Source organism: Ixodes scapularis, unplaced genomic scaffold (assembly GCF_016920785.2).
Source record: "Ixodes scapularis isolate PalLabHiFi unplaced genomic scaffold, ASM1692078v2 PGA_scaffold1__304_contigs__length_218370807, whole genome shotgun sequence".
NCBI classification, from domain to species: Eukaryota; Metazoa; Arthropoda; class Arachnida; order Ixodida; family Ixodidae; genus Ixodes; species Ixodes scapularis.
Window position 1 is genome coordinate 201835225 of NW_024609846.1, and position 26000 is coordinate 201861224.

At 49.7% G+C, this 26000-nt stretch overlaps 1 protein-coding gene across 1 annotated transcript in view; it reads left to right on the forward strand.

Annotated features, from left to right (window-relative positions):
* The window catches only part of LOC121048543 (multiple epidermal growth factor-like domains protein 6), a 241208-nt gene that overhangs the window by 91226 nt on the left and 123982 nt on the right, over positions 1–26000 (forward strand). The window contains exons 11-12 of the mRNA XM_040504993.2: positions 6092–6220; positions 23488–23739. Coding sequence (XP_040360927.2) covers positions 6092–6220; positions 23488–23739 — 381 coding nt within the window. The remainder of the gene's footprint in view (positions 1–6091; positions 6221–23487; positions 23740–26000) is intronic.

The window sequence follows — 26000 nt, forward strand, 5'->3', positions numbered from 1 at the left end:
GGCAGGCTCTTTTAATTGTTTTAACGGCTACGGAAATCAACCCACCATACGTGTTAACCTCATCGCCCTTACGACGTGTTGCGCCCGCTACCTCACATTTTGCATCAACAATGGCCAAGCACCACTGGAAGTTCAGGGAATGTTCGGTTGCCTGCAACCATCGTGCGGAAATCCAGCAACGACAGGACTTCGCAAGCATCGAGAGCATCTGCAGCTAGTGGCACAGGTGACGGAATTTCTGTGGCAGCGTGTCAGACTGGGGTTTCCCAAAAAGATGCGACCAGCCACACCTACCCAGGGTGGGTTGACTACCTTAGGTGAGGTCGATGTAATTGAAGAGGTTGCAAGGACTCTTTCAAAAGGCCCAAAATACAGTGTAGAACCGCGCATGCAACCACATGAACTTATAGCCTTAGTGCGAGACGTGTTTGCAAAAGCCCCTGCTGAGGAGAGGGACAGGTGCACGCTAGGGGGTAGATTGTCTGGCGCGATGTGCTAACAAAAGGTCTTCTAAGCCCACGGGGAACATGTTAGCCAAAATAGTCTCCTTTTTTCAGAGTAACGACCTTGGGTTGCTGCAGGCAGACAAGGAGGGAGGTTTTGTGGTGCTGGCAAGGGTCATACTGGACCTAAAAGCACGTGATGCCATTCGCAAAAATTTTAGACCAACTCCACTCGAACCAAAAAAGGTCAAGAGTGCTGCCCTAAAACTGTGCAATACCCTTGAGCTGTCACAATTGGAAAATAGCATAAGAAAGTGTAAGACAGGTAACTTGGAGGTGTTCTTTTCGGCAAAGACCCAAAAGAATGACACGCCTCTTCGGGCCATTGTCATGCAAAATGGTCAGCTGTTACCTGCAAAAGCATCTGAGTGCTCAGGAGCTTCATGATTCCTTCCTTGTCAAAAACTCGCAGTTCGTTATTCAGTCCTTTAGTAAGGATGTTCCCGACAACTCAATGGCGTTTTCAGTCGATGTGGGAGAACTCTTTTACTCTGTGCCCCACAAAGACTTGTTCCTGGCGGTGAGTGAGTGCATTGAAGAAAATGGTGTTGTTGCCTTCCAGAATGCCAGTGGAGTGGGGATTGATGGTTTTTTGGAACTCATAGTGTTATACTTGCACTCCCCCTTTGTCCTTTTTGACGGAAGCTACTGTGTACAGAGAGAGGGCATTTCATCGGCTCGAGCGTTGCTCCTGTGCTATGCGACATTTACCTAGCGAAGTTCGATAGGTCTATGGAAACGGCATTGTGTCAGCAGGTGTGCAAGATATACAGATATGTGGACGATTATCTGGTGTTCTTAAGGGATGTCGGCAGATTATCTTTGCAAAATGTTGTAGATGATGTAATGACCGTTTTCAAGCGCTGCTCTCCATGCCTAAAGTTCACTTACGAACTGCAAGACGGTCTGTACTTGCAGTTTGTGGATTTACGGCTGCAATTCACTGGGCAACATGCGTGTTGGCGCTGCAACCCGCGAACCAAGAAGGAAACCCTGCCATACGATTCCGCCCACTCTAAACTTGTGAAACGAAACATTGCCACGTAATGTCTCCAAGCTTCACTGTACAGGTCCTGTCACCATGCCATGCTTGACAGCTATGAAGCTCAGGGCAAGCGACTTTTAGGAGCAGGATTTCCTCTGTCCGTTTTGCGTGGTGTCTCTCAGACACTCTTGAAAAAAAGTCAAGAGCGGTTTTCAGGAACCAAAAGTAAAGCCTAAACAAAGGCCTCAGGTTGTCCCATATATACATAAGGTTTCACATCGTTTAAAAAAGTGGCTAACCGGTTCAATGCGTAAATGGTTTTTCGGCGCCTCAAAGATTAGCACAACTTTGCCCGCGCGTAAACCAGGCAAGCAGTAACAAGATGTCATGTACGGTTAAGCATGTCAACAAGTTCGTGGATTGCGTTGTGGGTGTCATCTACAAAATTCTATTGTCATGCGGACGGGTTTATATAGGACAATCGGGACGCTGCGTCAACGAGAGAATGCGTGAGCATGCAAATTCCCTGCGATCAATGACAGGAGGTCACTTATATGTACATTGCAGAGACTGCCAGTGTCACCCCGGCTTCCAAGATACCTTAATCATTGGCAGGGGGCGCACAAAAGTGCAAAGAGAGGTGCTGGAGAGGCATGCTATCGAAAAAGCTGCATGGTGCGGGGCACTGCGTTAGCCAGCCTCCGGTTTATCTGCACAAAAAAGAGATCAATTTTATAGATGCATGGTAAGCGACACGCCATTGGTTGTTTTCGGCGTTGGTTGGCTGTGTGGTGTTTTCCTGTTTGAGCCGTTTTTAATAAAACTTCAGTTGATCGTCAGCGCTTGTCCTGTGCTCTTCTGTCGTTGTCTTCGTGTTCCCTCGCCCGGCGTTTCCTTTATCTGTACTGCACGCAACTCCTCGTGACACGGAATATAGAGTGATGACATCTTTTGGGACAGCAAGGGCCGACTTTTCCGGACCGCGGTCACCATTTTGCCTCCTGTTTCCTGACCCGCACAGTAAACAAATACATTCTTGAAGGAACGCGTGGCGTTGCGTTATCTTAAAGTTACACCGCGTCATTTCGCAAGTGGTGAGTAGTGCTCCATAACTGCATAAACAACTCATAAACCGCTGCATAAAGTGGGAGGCAAGATGGTGACTTCGCTAGCAGACGACTGAGTGGTCACCGTGCACTCTGGGAGGGCCGCCAGCCCAGATTGGGGCACTCTATATTGAGTTGAAGGTCAAGGCACGTAAAACGCTACCTTCCCGTATCTTTGCCTTTCGTCTTCAAAATTTTCCTTTCATGTCACTCTCGAGTAGTTTCAGGACATGGTTAATTAGAGTCATGGGCAGCTCAAGAAGTGCGGGCGGGGCGACCCGTCTTCTTATCGCTCCACGGCCAATAAAATTTCGGCATGAAAACGCTATAAAACGAGCAAAAAAGCGCGAATATAAGAAGACCCGACCAGTGTTCCTTCAGCTCTCAGCGACTAGAATACCAAGAATGATGCTTCGGCTTTCTCAAAACTCGTATCAAACATGCTTTTTCTGAATGTTGGGTAGTGTCTGCGCGTATGTTCTGATGATTAGTGAGACAAAACGGACTCACACCATTTCTTTATGCTTCGCTTCAGCTTACGTTCAGACGCAACCGACGCTACGAGCTGAGGACACCAATCAAACAGTGCCCAAGGCGGAAGTCACTGGGCTTTCTCTGTACATGATTGATGCCGTCAGCTGGTAGCGTCGGCTGGGTGGAACGAAGTGGTGAAATCGGTAGTATGGTGAGCCATCCGATACGTTATCAATTCGTGCCGTAGCTTGTTTTTCTTGTCACTACAGACGCAATCGCAGCAAGAAATGCAATTCCCGCGACACGGTATCATGCGACAGCGCCACGGGACGCTACTCTTGTCCCGCCGGTTACCGCGGCGTCACGTGCGAACTGTGTGTACGTAGACCACCTCACTTATAACACCGTCTTGAGTGCAACTTACCTACGCACTTCAGATAACCACACCTGAAGTTCTGTGTTCAATGCGTTGACATCTCTTGTCTTGAGGTATTTTGTTATCAGTACCCCAGGCAAAGTATCGAACCTGGTAAGCTCCACTCCCGGCTGCGCGTACCCTCGCACGAAATATTCCTTCGACACCCAGACGTGCGTAACCTCTGTGAATGGAAGAGTAACGCCATTCCCCCTCTCCCATCCTTTCTCTCCATAACTGCACGACACCATTTTTGAGCGATGGCACTGGCGAGGAGGTATATTTTGAACAATGAGTCCCGTAGCGTTTACATGGCTTCCAAAGCACTGGTAACGAAAAGTAGTTCCTTTGCTGAGTAAACTCGTATGCCCAAAGACAGAGGACGAACACGAAGGTGTTGATTCTTTCGTTGTGCATTCAAGTTTACGCAGGAGTCAGTACCATGAACCCATTAGTCTAACAATGTCTTGCTGAAGTTCCTTTGGTTGTGAGGCAGCTACCTGCGATAATTACTGTAGCTCAATATGATACTAAGTGCAATAAGTGATTAACTGAGCGTATAGTCCAGACCGCCCAGTTGACTTCCACGCGACCATGTGAGTGAGAATAATGAAACACACGAAAATAAAAAAAACGCACAATTAGTCTGGGTTATTGCTGATCCGAGAAGGCTAGCATAGGTGGCCACCTTGGTCTTGAGGCCCCACTTTTCCTGAAGCCTATTCCCCATATAAAGATCAGGAACAATTCGATGAATTGCATAATTTCATTGATACAAGTATGCGGTGCCACGAACCCGTTGCTACTTGACGGCCCTTACGCCGTCAAGAAATGCTTAGTCGTCGGCTTTTATAGCGAGCTGCGAAACGCATAGAAGATGCGTTTCGCTCATCCACTTCACACAATTGTCTCCTCCCCCTTTAAGGGGTATTCACACGAGGGAGAAATCCCGGGGATTTCTCCCCTACTCGCGCATCACGCGACGAAAACGTCAGACGTTTACAATGCTGCGCTATGACGTCAGCTACGAGGCGGAGGGAAGGAGGGATGCTCGGGCGGCACAAATGATCCTGGTTTGGAGGCCGATCAGTTTGGTTTCAATTATAATTCGTCGTTAAAATATTTGCTGTCAAATGTAGAGCTCGCTACATTCGTCCGCGGTGGTGTCAAGTGTGGAAACCGCTCAATTGGACTGCCAAACGCTGACATCTCTCCCCCCGGTATCTCGGCGAAGTGCCGGGGGGAGAGACTTCACGCTCAGGAAGAAATTGCCGCCTGCTGTCGACGTCACGCATATCCCTGCATCACGCTTATCCCCTCGTGTGAATACCCCTATATCTGTCTGAGGACGTATTCAAATTCGAGACGTGGTTGCGTCCTGAGGGTTAGGTAGCATATTTTCCGCTCTTCACGGAGAGCAACCGAGGGAGAGGAAACGACGAGGTCGCCTGGCGTCGTCAGAATGCCAAGCTCAAATCGGAAGGATGGTGGGTAGGGGCCCACTGCCTCCTTCCAAGCAGAGTGAACAAGAGTGTCTCCTGCTCTTCACACAGTGTGTCGCGTTTGAACGCCGGACGCTTGCATTCAGCGTTGGAGCAGTGATTAGAGACAAAGGCACTTAGCCTTGGCGTCTAACAACTATAGTCAGTTACAGGTTAAGAAAATATTTCGAGAGAAAAGAAGGATGGGGAGGAGGAAGCAGACGGAACGCTGGAGAAAGGAGGTTTTCTCCTCTCCTCTCTACTATTCCATTCCGCCGCACGAAATAGTTCTTTCAAGATGTGGTTGTCGGAAGAAGCGATGCCCTTCAATCTAATTCAATTTAATTTTACTAGTTTTTTTTTTCATAAAAGAAGCGAGGAAATAGGTGCAAAAAGCAGTACAAGAAATGCTTGACAGAGCATTTCTTGTACTGCTTGTACCTCTCCTCCCCTACAGCAACAGCAGCACTTTATTCACCAAAAAAAAACAGAATAAACAAAACAAAACAAAGCCTAATCATCTGACTTCCATTGTTCATCCTGGTGGTGGGAACTGTCCAAGTGCCGGCATGGCGTATGGAATACCAATGAAGTGAAGAGCGTTTGAAACATGTACGTCTTGATAAGAAAAGGCATATCTAATCTAAAATGCACCTACGTATATATTAATTCTCGAAGTAAAGGGGGAAACTAGTAATGCTCTGCAAGAAGTGAAAATTTTTTAATTTTTTTTTTTTTTTTTTTTTTTTACGGTTTTTGAGGTGAGAACGGGTATAGAGGCACTAAATTAGCTACGCCTCGGAGTAACGGCACTTTAGTCATCTTGGCGCTTTGTTGCAACTTATATTATGCTTTATCTGACATAGTAGGAAATGGTCTTCCGACCCCTAGAAGCGTTCAAACTGTACTCGACAGAGAAAAATCATCCGAGCTTCCCGGCACCGTATACGTTAAGCTCAGGAAGTCATATTTGCAAATCACCACGATCACCAATGCTGCCCGCTCGGCAGTATGCACTAAAATGGCGGCGCACACGAGAGAATCGGGGAATGGCGTGCATATACTCTAGGCGTAGCCTATTTGGCGGCTCTTCTCGTGGCGTTCACTGCGTTTCTCTTTTATCGCAGCGTGCGCACCCGGCAGCTACGGACGGGACTGTGCCAAGCGGTGCAACTGCGCCAACGGAGCCGACTGCGACCACGTCACGGGCCAGTGCCACTGTACGGCAGGATGGCACGGCCCCCGCTGCACCCTGCGTATGTATGCGCACCACCGCGCGGCCTTGACGTCACGCCGCTGCGGTGACGCTGTTGTCGGCGCGGCGTATGCGCAAACGCGAACGATCGTTTCTGCGCACTCATACAGTGCGCAGTGCACAGTGCGCAGTGACGCAGTGCCAGTACCTGGCGTGAGCAAACGCCGACTTCCGGCCGCCATGACAGGGGGAGAGATCTTTAATTCTGACATGCATGCCCACGGCCGGTCTAGAGCGGTGAGGCGCGCGCTCTTCTTACGGCCTTCGCACGGGGGGTGGTTTCTCCCTGTCGCCGCAGCTCGTGGGGGCGCTACCGCCCTACCCCTGCCCTCCGTACGAGGCGCGCTTCGCGCTCGCGCGTTTTCTGTGCCACCGCGCTTCGTACGCTCCAAGATCGAGTTTTAGAAACTACTGCGCTTGTTAGAAGAACTCCACGGCAGAAAGCCGAATACCCACGGAGATATTTATCTTTCTGCTTTATATATATATATATATATTTTTTTTTTTTAAATAGGCCAATTACTACGGGAGGTGTCGCGCTTCAGCCGCAACAAATCTCGAACGTGAAAGTGATCATGGGCTGTAGTGCTTATAACATCAATCTTTTTCTATGCACGCTATTGTAGCAAACAAAAAATAAAAACACAATCGGACTGCCATTTTGGGACACATAGTAACAATGTACCGTGTTTATTCACGCTAAACAAGTAGGCTTTCTGAAGCAGTACGCCACGAAAATTACACGAGGCAAACTTACAAGTTTACAGCCTGAAATGCTTTCTCGGCGGCTTATGTACATAGGCAGACGGCCTGTCATTATTGTCCGTAACCTTTCTTGCATAGTTAACGAGAAGGATCCTGACCAGCTTTTCAGAAATCAAACTAGCCGACCGCTTGGCGTGATTGTTGTCGACACCTTCTGGGCAGCTCAGGATGGGCGAGTCAACAAGATATGGTTCAATCAGTACTTGCAGGGATCGGAGAACATTTGCCCGTGGCATGTGCTTCACTGCTTTTTCAAAGAAGGACACTATCTTGTCCAAGAGAGCAAGAAACTCTGGCTTTGGGTAATAGAGTCCACTACTGTCTTGACATTGCACAAGCATAAACATGGGGTCATTTTTCTTGCTTGTCGTCAGAAGCATTACACAAGAATCACATCCAAAGTCACTGATAAGCTTCACAATATAGCCACCGACGTACCCAAGTCCAGAGTATGTCACAGAGCGTGAAGGAGCACCGGGATGTTCTCTTAGGCCTCTGAGTTCTTCAATTAGTGCAGGTGGTAGAGCTGGAGCGAGGTCTTCGGTGTCAGCATCGGGTATCTTGACTTCCCCTGCAGCAGGCAGAGTCTTTTCTTTCACAATGTGATCTAGAGCCGCCGTCACAGCCCTTGCATCGAGCATGTCATTGCCACCACACACGGACCTTATTCTCCCAAAAAGTGCTTCGATGGGGTCGCTGTTAAGCTTTCTTGTCAGGACGAAGTTGGCGCCTTTTGCTAGAAGGAACTTTGTTGTCTCCACAGTTGACTTCGTGCTAAAAAGCAAGGCTTGGAAGGTCTCATCTGTGAAAGCATTCATTCCTGAAGCCACGGATGTTTCCTGGATGCCCTTCACGTAGCATGGAAACTCGTTTTCAAGCCACACGAGTCGAGGGTCGTCCTTCGTTGAGATGGGTCTTTTCTGTGCACTTCCTGCGTAGGTCGTGTCATGAATGTCAAACCATTCCTTCATTGTCTTCATGAAACGAATGGTAAGGCTTGCGTCTTTGAAAACATAAAGAGCAGGATCACCGCGTGAGTTTCCTTGAAGGTGTTCTAAGGCTGCAATTACCTGTGGGGAGAATATTTGCACGGCACGAAGCACATTCATCTTCTCTAGGTTTGATGGGTATACATGCTTCCTTGTCAAGTTCCGTGCCAGTTTGATCGTCATGTCCTTTTGGTAATCATAAAGTTTTTGGACGAACATACCACTGACGACACCTGAGCCATCGGTAAGCTGGCGTTCGAGGAACTGGCTTCGGACGTTCTTGAGAATGTGGCAAGGGTCAAAGCTCAGGAAGATGATTCGGTCATGATCATCCGGATGGTTGACAACTGTTGACAGGCAGCCATTTCCCATGTGCTTGAACATCGTCGTGTTTGCGGAATAATTGTCCGTCACAATGCGAACGACCACGAACCCGCACAACTCCACAGCTGAGATGACTTCCTTGGTCCACGTAAGGAGGTCTCTTCCACTCAGCTGCCTCGTGAAATAGTAGGAGCACGGTATCCTGTACGAGCTAGTAATGCCATTGAGGACGAAGCATAGGACCCTGTTTGCGAGTGTTTCTTTTGAGCTAGAGGGCGTACTGCTATCCGGTTTGTCCCTGAGGCCAAACACTGCATCACCTTTCCTGTCGTAAATGCACTTAGGCTTTATGGCAGCCTCGTCAATGATTAATGACGCCATGTGCTGCTTGCTGCTGAGCATTGAGGCTTCGTGAATCAGCCTTTCCTTTATGGCGGCACTCATTCCCGATGATGTCGGACTTGGGCCTGTGTATCTCTGAAGAGCACTTTGCTGGAAGTGTCAGAAGCTTCGATGCTCGAGCATGATCATAGCCTTTAGGCGAAAGAAATCGCCATATCACACATTCTCTGATGATCTCTTCGGGGTAGCTTAGCCGTTTCTTCCCGTAGCTTTTTATCTGGTGAAGAAGAAACAGCGCCTTTTTTTCTCCCTTCTCCGAATCTGCAGCAATCTTCTTGACAGAAGTGTACCGCTCATCTTCACGATAGAAGCTGGTCACTTTTCTTTCGGCAGCGAGCTGTTGCAGAAGCTTCCCGCTCTTGGAGCGGTAGTAGGCGACCTGACAGCGAAGTCTTCCGATCATGGAAAGATAACGGCTTGCTCTCTGAGCGTCATGGTTTGTCGTTTGTGTGCAAACACTAGGTTTCTGGTCGGGAACGCCGTCCGACGCATCGCAAACGTCGTGCGAGTATTCAGCTGTTTCGGCTTTCCGCTTCGTTGGTTTCCGAGGGGGTAGGGAATCGCGAGGTACAGGGTCCTTGCGAGGCTTCTTCGCCTTCGGCGCCAGGTAGGATGGATAGTCTTCAAAGACGGTCGGCACGGCACCCGGAAGGAGCTTTTTGACGCGGCACTCAGCAACATAGTCACTATGACGGAAATGTCTGCTACAAACGACAGTTGAGGCCGACTTGTCGTTGATAGTCAGATTTTCTCGTGAAATGTTCTTTTTCCATTTAGAACACAGTTCTTCGTCGCTCGGAAATTGATGAAAAGAAACACCTGGAGTCTTCCCGGACCGGGATTTACACAACGGCACACAGCAGTACACCATCAGCGCGATATCCGATACACGGCGTGCGATACGTTGTCCACTCAGGCAAGTCGTTCAGCCTCGTCCGCACGAAACTTTCAGCTGATCGGAATCAAGGCAGTCAAATGCGTGATCACGCATCGGAAACAAAGGAAGCATCAAAACACTCGAATACAGTTGAAGTGTGGAGCGGCCAGCGCGGCTCGGCGGCTCCGCGTGCGTTGGGGGAGGTCAGGGTGGTGGCGCCTTCACGCGGGAAGTAGTGGCGTTACACGACTAGAAAAAATCGCATTGCTCCCTCAGCGAGAGCGAAGGCCGTAAGAAGAGCGCGCCTCTCCGCTCTAGACCGGCCGTGGCATGCCCTGCACTTTTTAAGCGCTCAGTGACTTAAAACATAGCCTCATATATCGACAGAGCTTGGCAGATCGCCACGACAAGCGGCCGCCGAAATTAAAAAGGTAAAGCGGCAGACAACGGATGAGAGGAGAGCCACGTGACTGGCGCCCCGCTGCGGCGAGACACCACAACAAACTTCTCCCGAGCGGACATGTGTTTCGGGTCCTCGCCGCTGCAAATGCCGTGCGCTGACGTCCAGGTTCCCCGAGAAATAACTCTTTGATGCTCTGTGCAACCAGATCCTCGCGCTCCACATCTGCGACCGGGCACTCTAGGCTCCGTCGTCGAACTGCCAGGATTTTATAGTATAGAGGAGGTTATGGCTACAGTTATGGCGGCCTCAGGCATGCGTGGAACGCTTATTGAGATCGGTCAATTGCGCGATAGCTACGCGCTACATAAACCCGTCTTGTGCTTCTAAGTTGCCGACAAGTGCCGGCACGAACACATTCTCACGAGTGAAGTTCTTTCGATCATCTCGAGACGAGGGACGCCATCTGGCGACGCCGCCGAGCTTCTCTGATCGCAGCTAAGCTGGCGGTGCTCGCCTACTTCGATATGCTGCCGACAGATGGCGCAACGTGACAAACGCGAGGGTGCGGTGTCAGCGGCGCCTCAAACGATAGGTGCTAGCCGGGCCATTACGGCACGTATAAATGCGAGCTGTCACGGTGCTGTGTGAAAGAAACCTCGAGTACCGAAGCAAGCGAGTCAAAACATTAGAAAATTGGGCATTATAGAGGCTCGCGTTGCGCCGAAGGGTACGTAAGAAAATATTTTTGAAGATTGTCCACTAAAACCAAGACCCAGTACAGCGACGCCTGCGGCGAAGCTCGGCCGACTTTCTCCAGCGCCTGAGCGAGGAAGGTGCCTATGGCAGATGCCTTGCCGTTCATGAAGTAGTTGAACCCGTTTAAGGGCTTGCAGGTTTCAGGTCGTTCTCAGGTACATGGACCAGGTGGCTTGAATAGGTAGTCCTAAAGGTACGCCTACGATACCGTCGGCAGCTTTGTCATTTCCTTGAGGAACAAGTCATCTTGCTTTTTCAGTTAAGAGATTAGGACCGCTGGACTGACCCTCAAGCTGACGAAGTGCCAGTTCGCCGTTCCTTGGCCACGTTGTAAGGAACGAAGGTGTTCGTCCTGACCATGAGGAGACTCTGTTGTTGCGGCATTTCCACCGCCTACTGACAAGAAAACCGTCCGAAGATTCCTAGGACTTTGCGCGTACTAGAGGCGGTCCGTTCGGGATTTCGCCAAGCTTCCTGCGCCGCTCGAACACCTCACAAAAGACGCCGTGAACTTCGAATGGGGAGAAAACTAGTGTAGGGTGCAACGCACACACAGATCCATTCTTCTCATGAAAATAAAAGAGATGGCTCGAGGCGCAGCACGCGCACGCCCCTCGGGGAGCGCGTGCAAGAGAATGCTCTGAAGCCGCCATCACAGGCAGACACGTCGTTCGCTTGTCTCGTTCTATGTCCTCACTTTAAATAACGTGGCAGGGCCTCGCGGCCCCCCACATATTTGGTGACCCGGTCGAGGACCATGGACAACGGCGAACCCCAAAGAGCAGCGGCCGGATCCCCGGCTTCCATCTCATCGGTTGCAGTCCAACTTCCGCCGTACTATGACAGAAACCCGAGGGTCTGGTTCCTGCAGGCTGAGTCCCAGTTTCATCTCAGCGGTGTGACGAGCCAGGAGAGCAAGTATCATCATGTCGTCTCGGCGCTGTCGCTGGCAGCAGCCGACGAAGTATACGACATCCTTGCGCAACCGTCGGCCACAGCTTCCTACGACCAGCTGAAGGCGGCTCTCCTGCAGAGAACTCAGGCATCAGATCGCTCCCGCCTTCAAGAACTTCTTTCGGCGGAAGAACTCGGCGATCGACGTCCGTCTCAGCTGCTAAGGCGGATGACTCAGCTCCTTGGAGATCGCGCCAACACGATCGGCGACGCTCTGCTGCGGGAGCTATTTATTCAGCGCCTCCCAACCAACGTCCAGATGGTGTTGGCCACCGCTACGGCTCTCGACCTCACAGGCCTCGCAGCCCTGGCAGACGCCGTTATTGAAGTTGCCACTCCACCCGTCGCCAGCGTTACATCGGCGGCAGAAGACGGAAGTGAAGCTATGCCTGCCCCGCCAGGCACTCCATCGTTTGACGGCAACCTCGAGCGGCTTTGCCAGCGGTTGGAAGAGATAGTTACCGCGGCAACTCACCAGCGAGATCGTCCATGCACTCAACAACAACGTGGACGTTCAACATCTCGTTGCAGAAATGCTGACCGTTCCCGCTCCGCAAGTTCAGCGGACGTCTGCGTATACCATCGTCGCTTTGGCTCCGACGCCCGGCACTGCCTTCGTCCCTGCTCCTGGAGCAAACCGATAGAGGCAACGAGTAGTCAGAACCTACCAGGAAGTCGCCTATTTTACATCGCCGACAGGACTACGGGAACCCGTTATCTCGTCGATACCGGGGCCGAGGTAAGCGCTGTTCCTGCAAAACGCGCGGATCGATCACAGACACCCATCTACTACCTTCGGGCTGTGAACAACTCGTCGATCCCCGTCTACAAGGAACGGTCCATCACCATAAATCTTGGCCTCAGACGAGTCTACCGATGAGTATTGCTGGTCGCAGACGTAGGCAACGCGATCATCGGCGCTGACTTCCTACAACACCACAGCCTCCTTGTAGACGTCAAGGAGAGACGTCTGCTCGACTCCACAACGCGACTCTCCGTGCAAGGCGTCTCAACAAATGACACCGCAGGATTCGCGTCAGTCTGCTCTAACATCGACGGGCCATTCCGACTTCCTCTCCAGGATTTTCCAAGCCTCACGCGAGCTCCTGACTGGACCAGACCGGTTTCGCACGATGTCCACCATCACATCGAAACAACGGGCGCACCGGTTCACTTCCGACCCCGTCGTCTGGCTCCAGAGAAACTCCGCATCGCTCGCGAAGAATTTGAGCACATGCTCGAGCTTGGAATTATCCGACCTTCGTCAAGCAGCTGGGCGTCTCCCCTACACATGGTGTCCAAGAAGAACGGAGATTGGAGACCGTGTGGCGACTATCACGCACTGAACAAGAGCACAGTGCCCGATAGATACCCCCTCCCAAACATTCAGGACTTTACTGTCAACCTCCAAAGCGCGACCATTTTTTCGAAGGTTGAACTTACCCGCGCGTACCACCAGATCCCCGTCGCTGACGAAGACATCCCAAAGACAGCTATTACAACTCCGTTTGGTCTGTTTGAGTTTCTCCGCATGCCCTTTGGCCTCAGTAATGCGGCTCAAACATTCCAGAGATTCATCGACGCTGTCACGCGCGGGCTTCCCTTCGTATTTGCCTACGTTGACGACTTGTTGGTCGCTAGTTCGACAAAGGAGGAGCACACCAACCACCTCCGTCTTCTTTTCCAAAGACTCTCAGACCACGGCATCATCATCAACGCCGCAAAAAGTGAGTTTGGGAAATCAGAACTCGAGTTTCTGGGACATCGACTGGACCGACACGGCATCAGACCTTTGCCGTCGAAAGTGCAAGTGATCAGGGACTTCCCAAGACCTAGCTCGATCACAAAGCTTCGCCAGTTCCTCGGCCTGGTAAATTTTTACCGCCGGTTCATTCCGAACTGCGCGAGGCTACTCCAGCCTCTTGATTTTCTACTAGCAAAGACTGCACGTGCCACTACCAACCTGCCTTGGAGTGAAGACGCGGAGCAAGCCTTCTGCGAAGTAAAGACTGTACTTGCAGACGCTGTACTTCTGGGACATCCACAACACGATACCAGAACCTCGATCATGACAGATGCTTCAGCTACGGCTGTTGGGGCGGTCCTACAGCAACAGGTGGACGGCGAATGGCAGCCCCTAGCTTTCTTTTCCAAGAAGTTGAAGCCCGCCCAGACCCGCTACAGCGTCTTTGGAAGAGAACTGCTCGCAGCGTACTTGGCCGTCCGGCACTTTCGACACTTTGTCGAAGGTCGCCCCTTTGTCATCTGGACGGACCATAAAGGCCGGTTCTCACATGCAGCGAAGCGCTGATGTAGCGCTCCTCACGTGCCGTCAGCTACTTATCGTCTGCCATGAGCAACAGTTTTGACGGTGCGATACAAAGCTGGTGAACGCTCCCATCAGCACGCGCTTAGCGCGAGGTAAGCGCTATGCTTGTAGCGCTCCGCTGCATGTGGGAACAGGCCTTAAACCACTCACCTACGCCATCCGCAACTCAAGCTCTGTCTATACCCCTCGAGAGATCCGCCAGCTGGCCTTCTTGTCGGAGTTTACGACGGACATCCGGCATATCAAAGGGAAATCAAACGTCCCCGCTGATGTACTGAGCCGAATTGACGCCGTACCATCGCCTGCTCCGCAACTCGACATCACGTTTCTGGCTCGTCATCAGGCATCCGACGAGGAGCTACAGCAGCTCCGCACATCAAACAACTCTCTCCAGCTAGAGGATGTTGAGTTCCCAGGAGGCATCACCATCGTCTGCGACACGTCCACAGGAACGCACCGCCCATTCGTTCCGATGGCGCTACGAAGGCCGCTCTTTGATGCCATTCATTCGTTGTCGCATCCCGGCGTGAAGGCAACACAGAAGCTAGTGGCCAATCGCTACGTTTGGCCTCGGCTGAAGTTCGACGTGCGTGACTGGGTGCGGACCTACTTGGCATGTCAACGAGCCAAGGTTCACCGTCATTCCGTGCCTTCATCCACGAGCTTCCTGCCACCAGATGCCCGTTTCGACAAGGGCCACATCGACCTGGTCGGGCCCCTTCCGACATCTCAAGGGCAACGATACATCCTGACCTGTATCGACCGCTTCACAAGGTGGCCGGAAGCTACACCTTTGCCCGACATGACTGCAGCCACCGTCGCCGAGGCATTCGTCTCGTCCTGGGTGGCGCGCTTCGGATGCCCATCTGAAATCGTCACCGACAGAGGGCGTCAATTCGAATCCAACTTGTTCACCGAGTTGTCCCGAATCATAGCCATGACGAGATCTCGGACAACTGCATACCATCCGCAGTCTAACGGCCTGGTGGAACGTTTCCACCGACACCTCAAGTCCGCGCTCATGGCCCACGCGAACTCCAAGGAATGGGTACAACAGCTTCCACTCGTCTTACTCGGAGTTCGAACGGCGTTGAAGCAGGACCTCGGCTGTGCAACCTCTGAACTCGTCTATGGGACGACCCTCCGATTACCATAGGACTTTTTCGAGGTCGACCCGTCTCCAAACACGAGGCCAGAAGACTACGCCACAAAGCTGAAGGAGGTTTTTGCAGACCTACGACCAGTTCCTACGCGCGCGGTATCTGCCAAGACTCCTTACGTCTCTCAGGACTTGTACAGTGCAACGCATGTGTTCGTGCGCCAAACAGCCAGACGGAAACCGCTCCAACCACACTATATGGGACCGTTCCCGGTTCTGGAAAAGAAGCCAAGTGGCTTCGTTGTACAGATCAATGGACGACGAGGCACCATCGCTCTCGAGCGTCTAAAGCCAGCCCATCTCGAGCACGCACCCGTGAACCTCATCACATGTGAGACGCGCGAAGAAAGTCAGAAGTCTCGCAGGAAGTCTGCTCAAGTTCATTGGACAAACTCATGGCCAGAGCTAGCGCCCTAATTGTGTGTTGTCGTTGTTCTTTTCGTTTTCTTTAATCGCTCGTCGGGGCTCCTCGCTAAGGGGGGGCATATCTGTAGGGTGCAACGCACCACAGATCCATTCTTCTCATGAAAATAAAAGAGATGGCTCGAGGCGCAGCACCCGCACGCGCCTCGGGGAGCGCGTGCAAGAGAATGCTCTGAAGCCGCCATCACAGGCAGACACGTCGTTCGCTTGTCTCGTTCTATGTCCTCACTTTAAATAACGTGGCAGGGCCTCGCGGCCCCCCACACTAGCAACAGGAATTTGACGAACTAAAAGGCGACTTCAATCGCCACCAATTTTTAGTCACTTCGGCCGAACAGCCGAAACAGAAGTTTACACGGACGCCAGCAGTACAGGACTCGGCGCGGTACTGGTCCAACAATAAGAGGGTACAGAACGCGTGATCGCCTACGCTAGACGGACGTTTTCAAATGCGGAACTAAATTACGCGACGATCGAGAAGTAATGTCTTGCCGTCGTCTGAGACCATCACGAAATTCCGCCCTATACCTATACGGGAGCCCTTTTCGAGTGGCCACCTATCAACACAGGCTATGCAGGTTAGCGAGCCTCAAAGATTCATCGGGACGCCTCGCCCGATGAAGCCTACGACTGCAAGATTACCACGTCACCCTGGTCTGCAAGTCAGACCGAAGGCACAGCGACGCTGACTGCCTGTGCAGAGCCTCCGTTGAGTCAGCTACTGGCTGCGTTAAAAACGACGACGATCGCTTTCTTGGCGCTGTAAGCGTAAAAGGCATGGCAGCGCTTCAACAGGAAGATCCTGAACTGCGCGCACTGATCGACCATTTTGAGGGACGAGGGGGTACGATTCCCCGAGCCTTCTCACGTACCCTGCTAACATTTTCCGGCCGGCAAGGTATTCTCTACAAAAAGAACTTCGGGGGCAGCAACTCGACGTGGCTCCTGGTAATCCCCACTAGTCTTCGAGATCTTTCACGCCTGCCACGCCAACCCGGCATCTGGTCACCTTGGTTACAGCAGGACTCTCGCAAGGATTCGAAAGAAGTACTACTGGACCAAGGTTCCGAAGACTGTTTACCTCTACACACAATCGTGCCACGCGTGCCAGCGACGGAAGAAACTGCCCACGAAGCCGGCAGGTTTCCTGCAGCCGATGACGCCCCCCATTGCACCGTTCCAGCAGATTGGAATGGATCTAGTTTGACTATTCTCGCCGTCGACAAAGGAAAACCGTTGGATAATCGTGGCAACTAATTATCTTGGCCGGCACGCCGAGATAAAAGCTCTCCCGTCGAGAACAGCTGTGCAAGTAGCCAAGTTCTCCGTTGAGTTCATCGTCCTCCGACACGGCGCTCCTTAAGTACGGATTACAAACAGATGCTCATCGTTCATGGCGAAACTGACACAAAAGATACTCCGCCTGAGCCACACCGACCATCGTCGAACCACGGCGTACCCCCTGCAGACTATCGGGCTGACGTAGAAGACGATCGCCGACATAATCTCGATGTACGTAGACGTGGTACGCAAGACGTGAGATGAGGTGTTACGCCATGTTTGCGTACAACACGGCGGTTCAAGAGAAAACTGGGATTACAGATTTTCGGCTGGTGCACGGTAGAGAGGTGATGGCGATGCTCGGACACCATGCTGCCCCACGACCCGACGGACGACGGCACCGACGGCGCCCAGCTCGTCATTCAACGGGCAGAAGAGGTACACCAGCTAGCCCGACTTCGGATAAAGGACATAACAACGTGTCAACGCTGGCCGGTACAACCTGCGTCGTCGCGATGTGAAGTTCCAGCCCGGAGACAGGGTGTGGGTATGGACACCCATTCGCCGCCGTGGCCTCCGTGAAAAACTATTAAAACGCTACCTCTGACCCTACAACGTCATTCGCCTCCTTGGGGGTTTGAACCACGAGGTGCTCCCCGACGTAACCTGACCATTAAGACGCTGCCAGCCACAGCCCGAAGTGATCCACGTCGTTCGACTCAAGCCGTTCTACGCGTGTTAGGACTGTGACGCTGCATGCTTATTTCGTGTCACGGTATTTTTTGTTTTGTTTATTAGCCATTTTTATTTTTATTTTCTGTTGCATGCGGACGATGCGCTTTTAATAAGGGGGGGGGGGGGGGGCTAACGCCGCGCGCGGGGCCGAGCAAGCAACGCCTTCTAGGAAATTCGTGTTTATTCTTGCTAGGGATGTTACATTTATTAATTGGCCCTATATTTTTTTTTTCTCGAAAGTACCTGTTTCATCTCACCGTGAACGGTCGACGTTCGAGCCTTCTGGGTCGAATTTTTAGATGCCGGCTGACACTAGATAAGGAGCTGCGAGGGACCGTGTTGAGTCAGTCTCGCGCTCGCTTTCTATTACGCCACCAAATTGCCGCCCGCTTTTATGCTGTCTCGAGGTTCGTTCTTTATTTAGTTTGACACAAGTTCGACCCATTAAACTTTCAGTTTGAAACGGGATTTTTATCGCTTCTACTCCTGTCATTTGTGGCAACATGACTTAAACAATTCCGGACCAATATCGGTTCTACCAAGTTTTTGAAATCTCATAGCGAAAGTTAAAGGAGCTGTGCAAAAATTTTTGTACTTTGCGCAAATACCGCTTAGAGCAGATCCCTGACGTTAATGACCTTTGAAACACGCGTTCGTTTTTCACTTCACGCAATAGAAGTCCCAGAAAAAAATTAAAGAAAAACGAGCAGCGTTCACCCCCTCAACTCGCAGCCAGAACAAGAGGCCACGCGATCTGGAGCCGATTATATGCCGCCAATGTTGATCATAGCCACGCGCTGGGGTTGGCAAAGCACAGGACACACGCTGAGTTCCAGACATTGTTAGGGTGCGGCTATTGTCGTCGTTGCAGCGATTGGACGCGGGCGACTACCCGAATGCTTCTCGAGCTAGTAACTATCACAAGCCCAAATCGAGTGCCCACGCAGGGCTCGGGTCCAATCTATGAACCGCATTCAAATATCGTCACTTGGGTGTACTGCGATCCCCACGTTACGTCATCAAATTTTGCAAAGGAGAGATTGAACGAAAATGATTGCTTTTGTCCTTGAAATTTCACCGCAACAAAGGAGTTTCTTGACCAGTGGCGTTTTGTGCGAGTATCCTTGAGTCCCACTAATGCCAGTAAGGTCGTGTATAGGCCCGTAGCTCTCAAGTTTTGAGCAGCGCTCCAGGCGAGCAAAATAAAATATTTGGCTCGCGTTTCGAACATGCGGCATCACGCTCCCCCACTACAGATTTTTTTTTTTTTTATAGTTAGTTTTATTCAAAGTGCCAGCGTAGCAGAGGCTACAAGAGCGAGCTCCGAGCTTGCAGTGTCCCTTCTAAGCACGCGCGCTCGTGCAGTGCGAGCATCGTTCAGGGGCACATGATTTTGCAAGTAGCCTCGCCTTCGCTATCATGTAAATTGAGACATACGGGCTCACGGAAGCTATGAAAGAACGCAATGAAATAATAAAGCTGATTGGGACGCCGAGGCCGCAAGCTGCAGAATTCTTTTTTTTTTTTATTTTAGTTTTTTTTAGACGTTTTGTTATCGCGCGTTTAGAGATGATGACAGGTGCTTGCATGTGAACGTGGCACGTGCAAAATCGAACGTTACAGCGCCACCTGGATAGTGCTGCCAGCATAACATGGTCGCGTCTTGCGGACGCGCTCGCGCCCTCTGCCCGAGAGCAACGCGTCTATAGTGAAAAACATTCCAATTGAATATCGTTGCACAGCTCCTTTAATAGACGACGCCTGAACTTTTTTTCAAGCTAAATAATGTAATAGTGGAGCAACAGTACAACTTTCAGATGCAAAAGTCGTCTGAATTGGCTCTTTCAATCATAATGAAAGAAAGAAATTGAAGTTTTTAAAGAGAAGTTGTATGCAGTAGGAGTGATTCTTGACTTCCAAATAGGTTTTCAATTCAATTTAACGTAATATTATTTACGGAAAAAATGTCTAAATATGGAATGAGAGGAAAGTCTCTCAGTTTAATAAAGAGATATCTCGGAAATCGTTTATAATACACATAGATTAATTACTTAAAGTCAAATGTGGGTCAAATAAAAGATGCCGTCCTGTGTGGGTTTATTGTCGGTCCACTCTTATTTTTACTTATTATAAATGACATTAAAAAGATGCCTCAAGCACGGTATAAAAGATAATATGCTGATAAAACAAACATTTTTTTTCTGGACCAAGCTTAGAATTGCTGAGTATACAATCTTGAATTAAATAAAAGAAAACCAGAGGTGTATTATGTTTTGACCAAGGAATGAATGCATTCAACATGAAACTCAAGTTAAACTTCAGAACAAAATGATCGCACATTTTTTATCAGATATGTTTCTGAGCGTTTTGTTTCGTGAACATTTAAACTGGTCGTTTCATGTAGACAGAGCAAGAATGGGTATTTTACGATCTGTTAAAGTTATCTGTAGACTGAAACATTTCTTGCCCTATTGGGTAAAAACAATAATACACATTCGTTCATTCGCGCCTACTGTCTTCACTCTCACTCCTTGTCCTATGGCTATATATAACACCCCAACAACTACAATTTGACTTTTAGTCCACTGACGTCGAACCGAGGGTACCAAGTTTCACGAGCGGCTTGAGAGTCCAGTGAGACAACCTATGAAAATAGGCGCATAGGTACGCATTTGAGACTACAGCAAAACAATCAATGTTTTGTTGGCTTTGCTGCAAAATCTCAGTGTTTTGTTTTCTGTAGTCTTTGATACGTACATTAGCTATTTAATAAGTTATGTCACACAGCTATCAAGTCGCTCGTAAAAGTTGGTATCGTCAGTTCTACGTCGGTGGACTGAACGTCGAAATGTAGCTTTGGGGTGTTTTTAATCGGACAAAGGGTGTAAGCACTACACCACATATTTATGAGAGTGTTTTCATATAGGGGCGCCACTACACATATTAAAAAAAATGTCTTGCGCTTAGTCGAAAACGCACCGTATCTAAGTCACTCTTTTCCACTCTATAGAGGACACCTTATATTAACCATTCAAACTGCTTACAAAAAGCAATTTAGTTTTAGTCATTCATATTCGAAACACGCTTGAAACAGCCCCCTTTTTTTAAAAAAGAAGTATCGTTGGGAAGATCACGCAAACTATTTTCGGCCCACGAACTACACGAAGAAAAAAAAAAAACAAGCACAAACTATGACATGCAGAAATTGGATTTTCGAACCTTCCTAATAACCACCCTGATCTCATAACCATTGTCTAGAGAGGTGCGTCTGGTCAATCTCTCAGGAAGAACCGAAATGTGTATCTTTTGTTGTTTCAAAAGTGACCCATTGCTTGTTTTTTTTTATATTTGAGGAACATTTTTTTTTTTGCTGTTTGATTTAATGGTTTTCTCGAAGTGTGCTGCAGCCATTTTTTCTCTGAGAATATATTGCCGAGTGCCACTTTCTTTGCCGCTTTTATGGAGATTTAAAGAGAGAATGTATATATGTTTCTTCGCTTCATTGGTGATTGTTTTGTTTCATTTCTTTGGTTTCGTCCTTTTTATACAGTGTTGTTTTTTTGCTGGTGGGCCTTTTTGCTGTTTTGTATGACCCGATCACGTGTAAAAATTTTTATTGATATTTGTCTTTATGTGGGCTCGCTGAATGATGTGACAGGAAAAGAGGGCTGTCACCTTGTCAGGCATGCCTATGCCTTTTGAGACGGCACTCCCCTCCCCCCCCCCCCCCCCCCATACACACACACACACAGAAAATAGACCGATGTCACCAAGCGAACTGCGCAGGCGCGCGCATTCCGGAAGTGGTGCCGCCGCCATGCTACTTGTAGTCATCCCTTCCCGGCTTCCCGGCTATACATACGGCTGCGTGTACGTACATCATCATAGATTATCATTCGGCACGCCCCGGTATCACCTTGATTCTTTTGCATGTTTTTGCTTCATAAGATTGTGTTGTTTGTGATGCCTTACTTTCCTCAGCAAGTGCAGAAAAGCAGTTCCAGTCGTATTATCGTTTTAGAATCGCTTTGTCGTCTGCTTCGTCGTCGTCTGCTTCTTCGTTTTCGTGAACGCGTAGCCCACTGCCGTTTACGAAGTAATCCCACTGCGGCCGCGGAAAAAAAAAAAAAAAAGAAAGAAAAAAACGGTGGTATTACTCGAGCATTCCGACTTCTCGGACGTCTCAATTACCTTACAAACAAGTGAACATCTAGTGCAATAGCAAAGAACAAGAAAATTCGAGGGACTATCGGCTCGGTGTAGCACCACGGAACAGCATCAAATGTGATGAAAAACTGAGCTTGGTGGTGCTCCGTCTTGTGCATAACGTTTAATCGGCCATCAAGCAAGAGCGGCTAAATAGACTTTCTCTGTCAGCGATAGTTTTCTAGAAATTGTTTCATTCTGGTTGACAGCCTGTGTGACAGAGTACAGATGAACAGCGGGAAAAGCCTGCACACAAAGAACTGATCTACAGAAAGGCCATGCCTGACGCGCCGTAATAATTGGCATCTAACAAAAAGAAGCAACCATGCCAGATACCTGAAAGCTTAGGGTGGAGATGATCTTTCGTGCACAGTTTCTATTCAGTTTTATTTGTTTGCGCAAGATCCGAACGCTAACAGTCGCCCGACGGGGGAAGCTTTTTTCCGCGGTCTCGACTGGTGCTAGTGCAGAATGGATTAGTAACACCAGCCTAATAGACCACCACAAAATGGATGAGGTTCGTTTGTTACATCTTTGGCGGTAAGTACGTGTTGCGCTTCTAAATTGCATTATGTAATCTTTTCGCGTAGGTATGGAAAAAAAAACTGAAGGCTGCTTCAGAAAAAAAGTTGTTTTATATCAAGTGGTGCATATCGGGAATCGCTGCTCTTTTTTAGTGATTGTCCTGATCTTTTGAAGCACAGTTGTGCTTAAAACATGTCGTCGCAATACCAGTTATAACCAGCAAAATACACCGAGTAAGAAGTGTATTAAAAACGGCCTCCGCAAAGCAGTGCGGAGGTCCTATTTGAGATAGACCAACGAATAGGCCGCTACGGAGCAAATGGTCAGAGAGATTCCAGCTTACGGAACACTTTGGCACGCTCTATGTCTCGTGCCCTCTAATCTTACATATTTTAGCTGACGTGCAATAAATGGATATAAATTATGAAGCAAATCGCGAAACAAATCGTAAAACGCTATTTTTCCTGCCGCTTTGTCCGGCTCTGTCGACCTTCCGTTGCCCTGCTTCTTTCTTGCGGGAAGACATAATATCCGAGGCCTTTTTGCCTGGTGCTGTTATTATAGCTCCGTGGCATACAGCGCGTGAAGCCACCGATTGAAAACCATGAGTCAACACCTGGCTAAAAGTCTCGTGCTAACCCGAAAATTTCCAAACGCCGGGCGTGCAATGCGCGCCGACGCGGCCAGAAAACTTGGGAGAACTACATATACCAGAATGCACCGCGGCAGCGGTGGCGTCGCGCAACTCCTCGTGAGATCGGTCTATTGTTTGACTTGTAGGCTGTCTAAATAAAACTAAAACTGACTGAAACTGATTCAGAAATATTCGCTTCGAATAGTTTCAAGCTCAGAGTCCACTATTCGCACATGATTAAAATATTGCGCTATTTTTTTTTCCTGGGACAGTTCAATTTGTGACATCGTGTCGTATCCAGGAATTATTTTTTCTGTTTTATTAAAGTTTAGCGCTTCTTTAACTTAAATACCTTTCTTAGTATTTCGCACGAGAGTAGTTCGGCTATTATACTGCACGCAGAGATCGCGGAATCTTCTTCGTACGCTTGAAAAGGATCCGTGATAATCGCGGCGTCCACCAGTTTGGACGAGCGGGCTGAAATCCCCATCATGGCGTTCGCGCAGCTTGTCCCCGAGGATCCTACGGCCGCAACTGCAGCGACCGATGCGAGTGCGCCCCGAATGCCCTGTGTGACGTCATGAGTGGGGCGTGCACCTGCGGCCCCGGATGGAGGGGCAGTTTTTGCGAGCTGCCCTGCCCCCCGGGCTTCCACGGCACCGACTGCGGCCTTCGATGCGACTGCCGCGCGGGCGTGGAGTGTGACACCGTAACGGGGCAGTGCCTGGACTCCATCAATGGGACTGCGGCTACGCCGGGTGAGCTGGGGTGACTCGATAGTAGTCGCATGAAGTCGATAGTCGCGTGAAGACTGCATGCTGTGCTTTCTGCGCAGTGACCACACCAAACGGGCTTGTTTGGAAACAGCGCATTGGCTGATGTATCGTAAAAAAAGACAGGCTGCAGACATGATGGAAGAATTATCTGCGCCTCAAGCACGTTTCAAGCGTTTCATATAACATGACTGCAGGAAGTTATGCAAGGAACGCCTCAGGCACTGTCTTTCGTGTGTTGTGTTAGCAAACTGACCGCGGCTTGAGTGCACAAAGAGACATACACCTGCGAGGGTACTTTCCCGCAATACGTGTAAGGACTTGTGACGCCGACAGAATCGATCGATTCCTCAGCGCGTCCAGATTGTGCGTATAGAAAGTATCTGTGTTGAGCCAATGATTACCGTTGATCGCAACTATGATAAGCACGCTTTTCTTGTTTTACGGGAATGCAGCGATGCTTTTCGTTTTCTTCCGATATTCACGGAACCTGCGCGAAGTGAAGGTACACAGCACAAAGTGAAATGGTGGCTTGTTTTATGTGAAGTGAACAAGAACTCGCAAACAAACTATCGTTCTGAGGTTTCATCCATAGTTGCTGACCGGCTAAGAGCATATACTTTGTCTACCCTTAGCAGGCACTATTGTTACCCGCGCATACTAAAAGCGCGGGCCATTTGTTTAAATGTACCCTCCGCGGCTGCACGAGCGCTTGTGCAGCAAGTCCTCAGTCTAGGCAGTCAAGTCTACCCGCTCGCGCCCGCAGCGACTTCGCAGTTCGTCCTTGCCAAGGTGAGACGAAGTATTGGCCTCGAGACCCAAATTAATTTGTGTGGAAGCGTGCTCTTGTGTTGGCGACGTGCGCGATTGAAAGCGTCGCTGTGATCGGTCTTCCACGATTGGACCAGTACTGACTATGACGTCAGGAAAGGATTTATCTTTGACGGCAATAAGAGGAATGGAATAACTTCAATTTTGGCGGTGTTGGCAGCGTTGGCGTCAGAGCACAATGATTTCAAGGATCCATCATGCTCGTTACAAACGCCATGGAACTTGTTGTTCGCAAGGTAATGACGTCACGAGAAGGAACCATGGGAGGGCGGCACCAAAGCATCTCGCCGCTAATATCTATGGTTCTCTATGGGGCACGTGGCGATTCCCTCGGTCCACAATGCGGGTGGAGGCAAAGCATCCACACTAACGATAGAGAGCGCCGGCGAGGATACAGAGCACAAGCTCTTAGCACTTGATTCCAGTGCGCCAGCGCTGCATTCACGCCTGCCAAGGCTTGGGCCTCGCGTGCGTAACATTTGTTTTGCTCTGAGGAAGTGTAAAACAAAGCCTACTTTTGATTTTCACCAGATGAGCCGTGTCGATATAATCTCGAGGCGAATAGTAGAGGTTCCGCCTTCAGCTAACGCTTGTTGCCTTCCGCTGAACCATAGCCTCCTCTTTACTCACAAAGCCTGGCAGTTCGACGACGGAGCCATTGAGTGCCCGGTCGCAGACTTGGAGCGCGATGATATGGTAGCACAGAGCATCATTTCTCGGGGAACCTGGACGTCAGCGCACAGCTTTTCCAGCGTCGAGGACCCAAAACACATTCGTTCGCTCGGGAGAAGTGTGTTTCGGCGTCTCCTCGCGGCGAGGCGGCAGTCACGTGGCTCTCCTCTCATCCGCAGAGCTCTGCTCATCCGTTGTCTGCCGCTCCACGTGTTCCATTTCAGCGGCCGCTTTTTGTGGCGGTCTGCCAGGCTTTGTCAGTATATAGGGGGCTATGGCTGGACTTTGGATGCGCGTGCGACGAAATATTGACAAAGGGAGAAAGCTCACGCTTGAGCCGGAGCATTTACTGGGCTCTTAACATGTCACCGTCATAGTATGTATAGCTGTACCAATATTAGTTAAACTAAATAAAATTATGGTACTATACCTGTTGTACCTCTGTTGCCTTTATTAAACTTGAATGTTTCTGTATGATAGTTGTGCTTTGTGAAAATAGCTGGTTCAAGATTATTCAATTCATATAAACCATTGGGGAGGGTTGATTGAGGTCTGGAAACGTGAAACCTATCGGCGAAATGTAGAATTAAGTTGATATTGACTGGGGAACAGAGCTCTCCTATAACCACAATTCCCACCACTGGTGTTTTGTAGAAAGCTTGATTGCAGAACGACTTTGGTGTTATTTTTGTTGTTGTCTTGTCGAGTTTTTAACGGTCTTAAACGGGTCAACACTTTAAGAG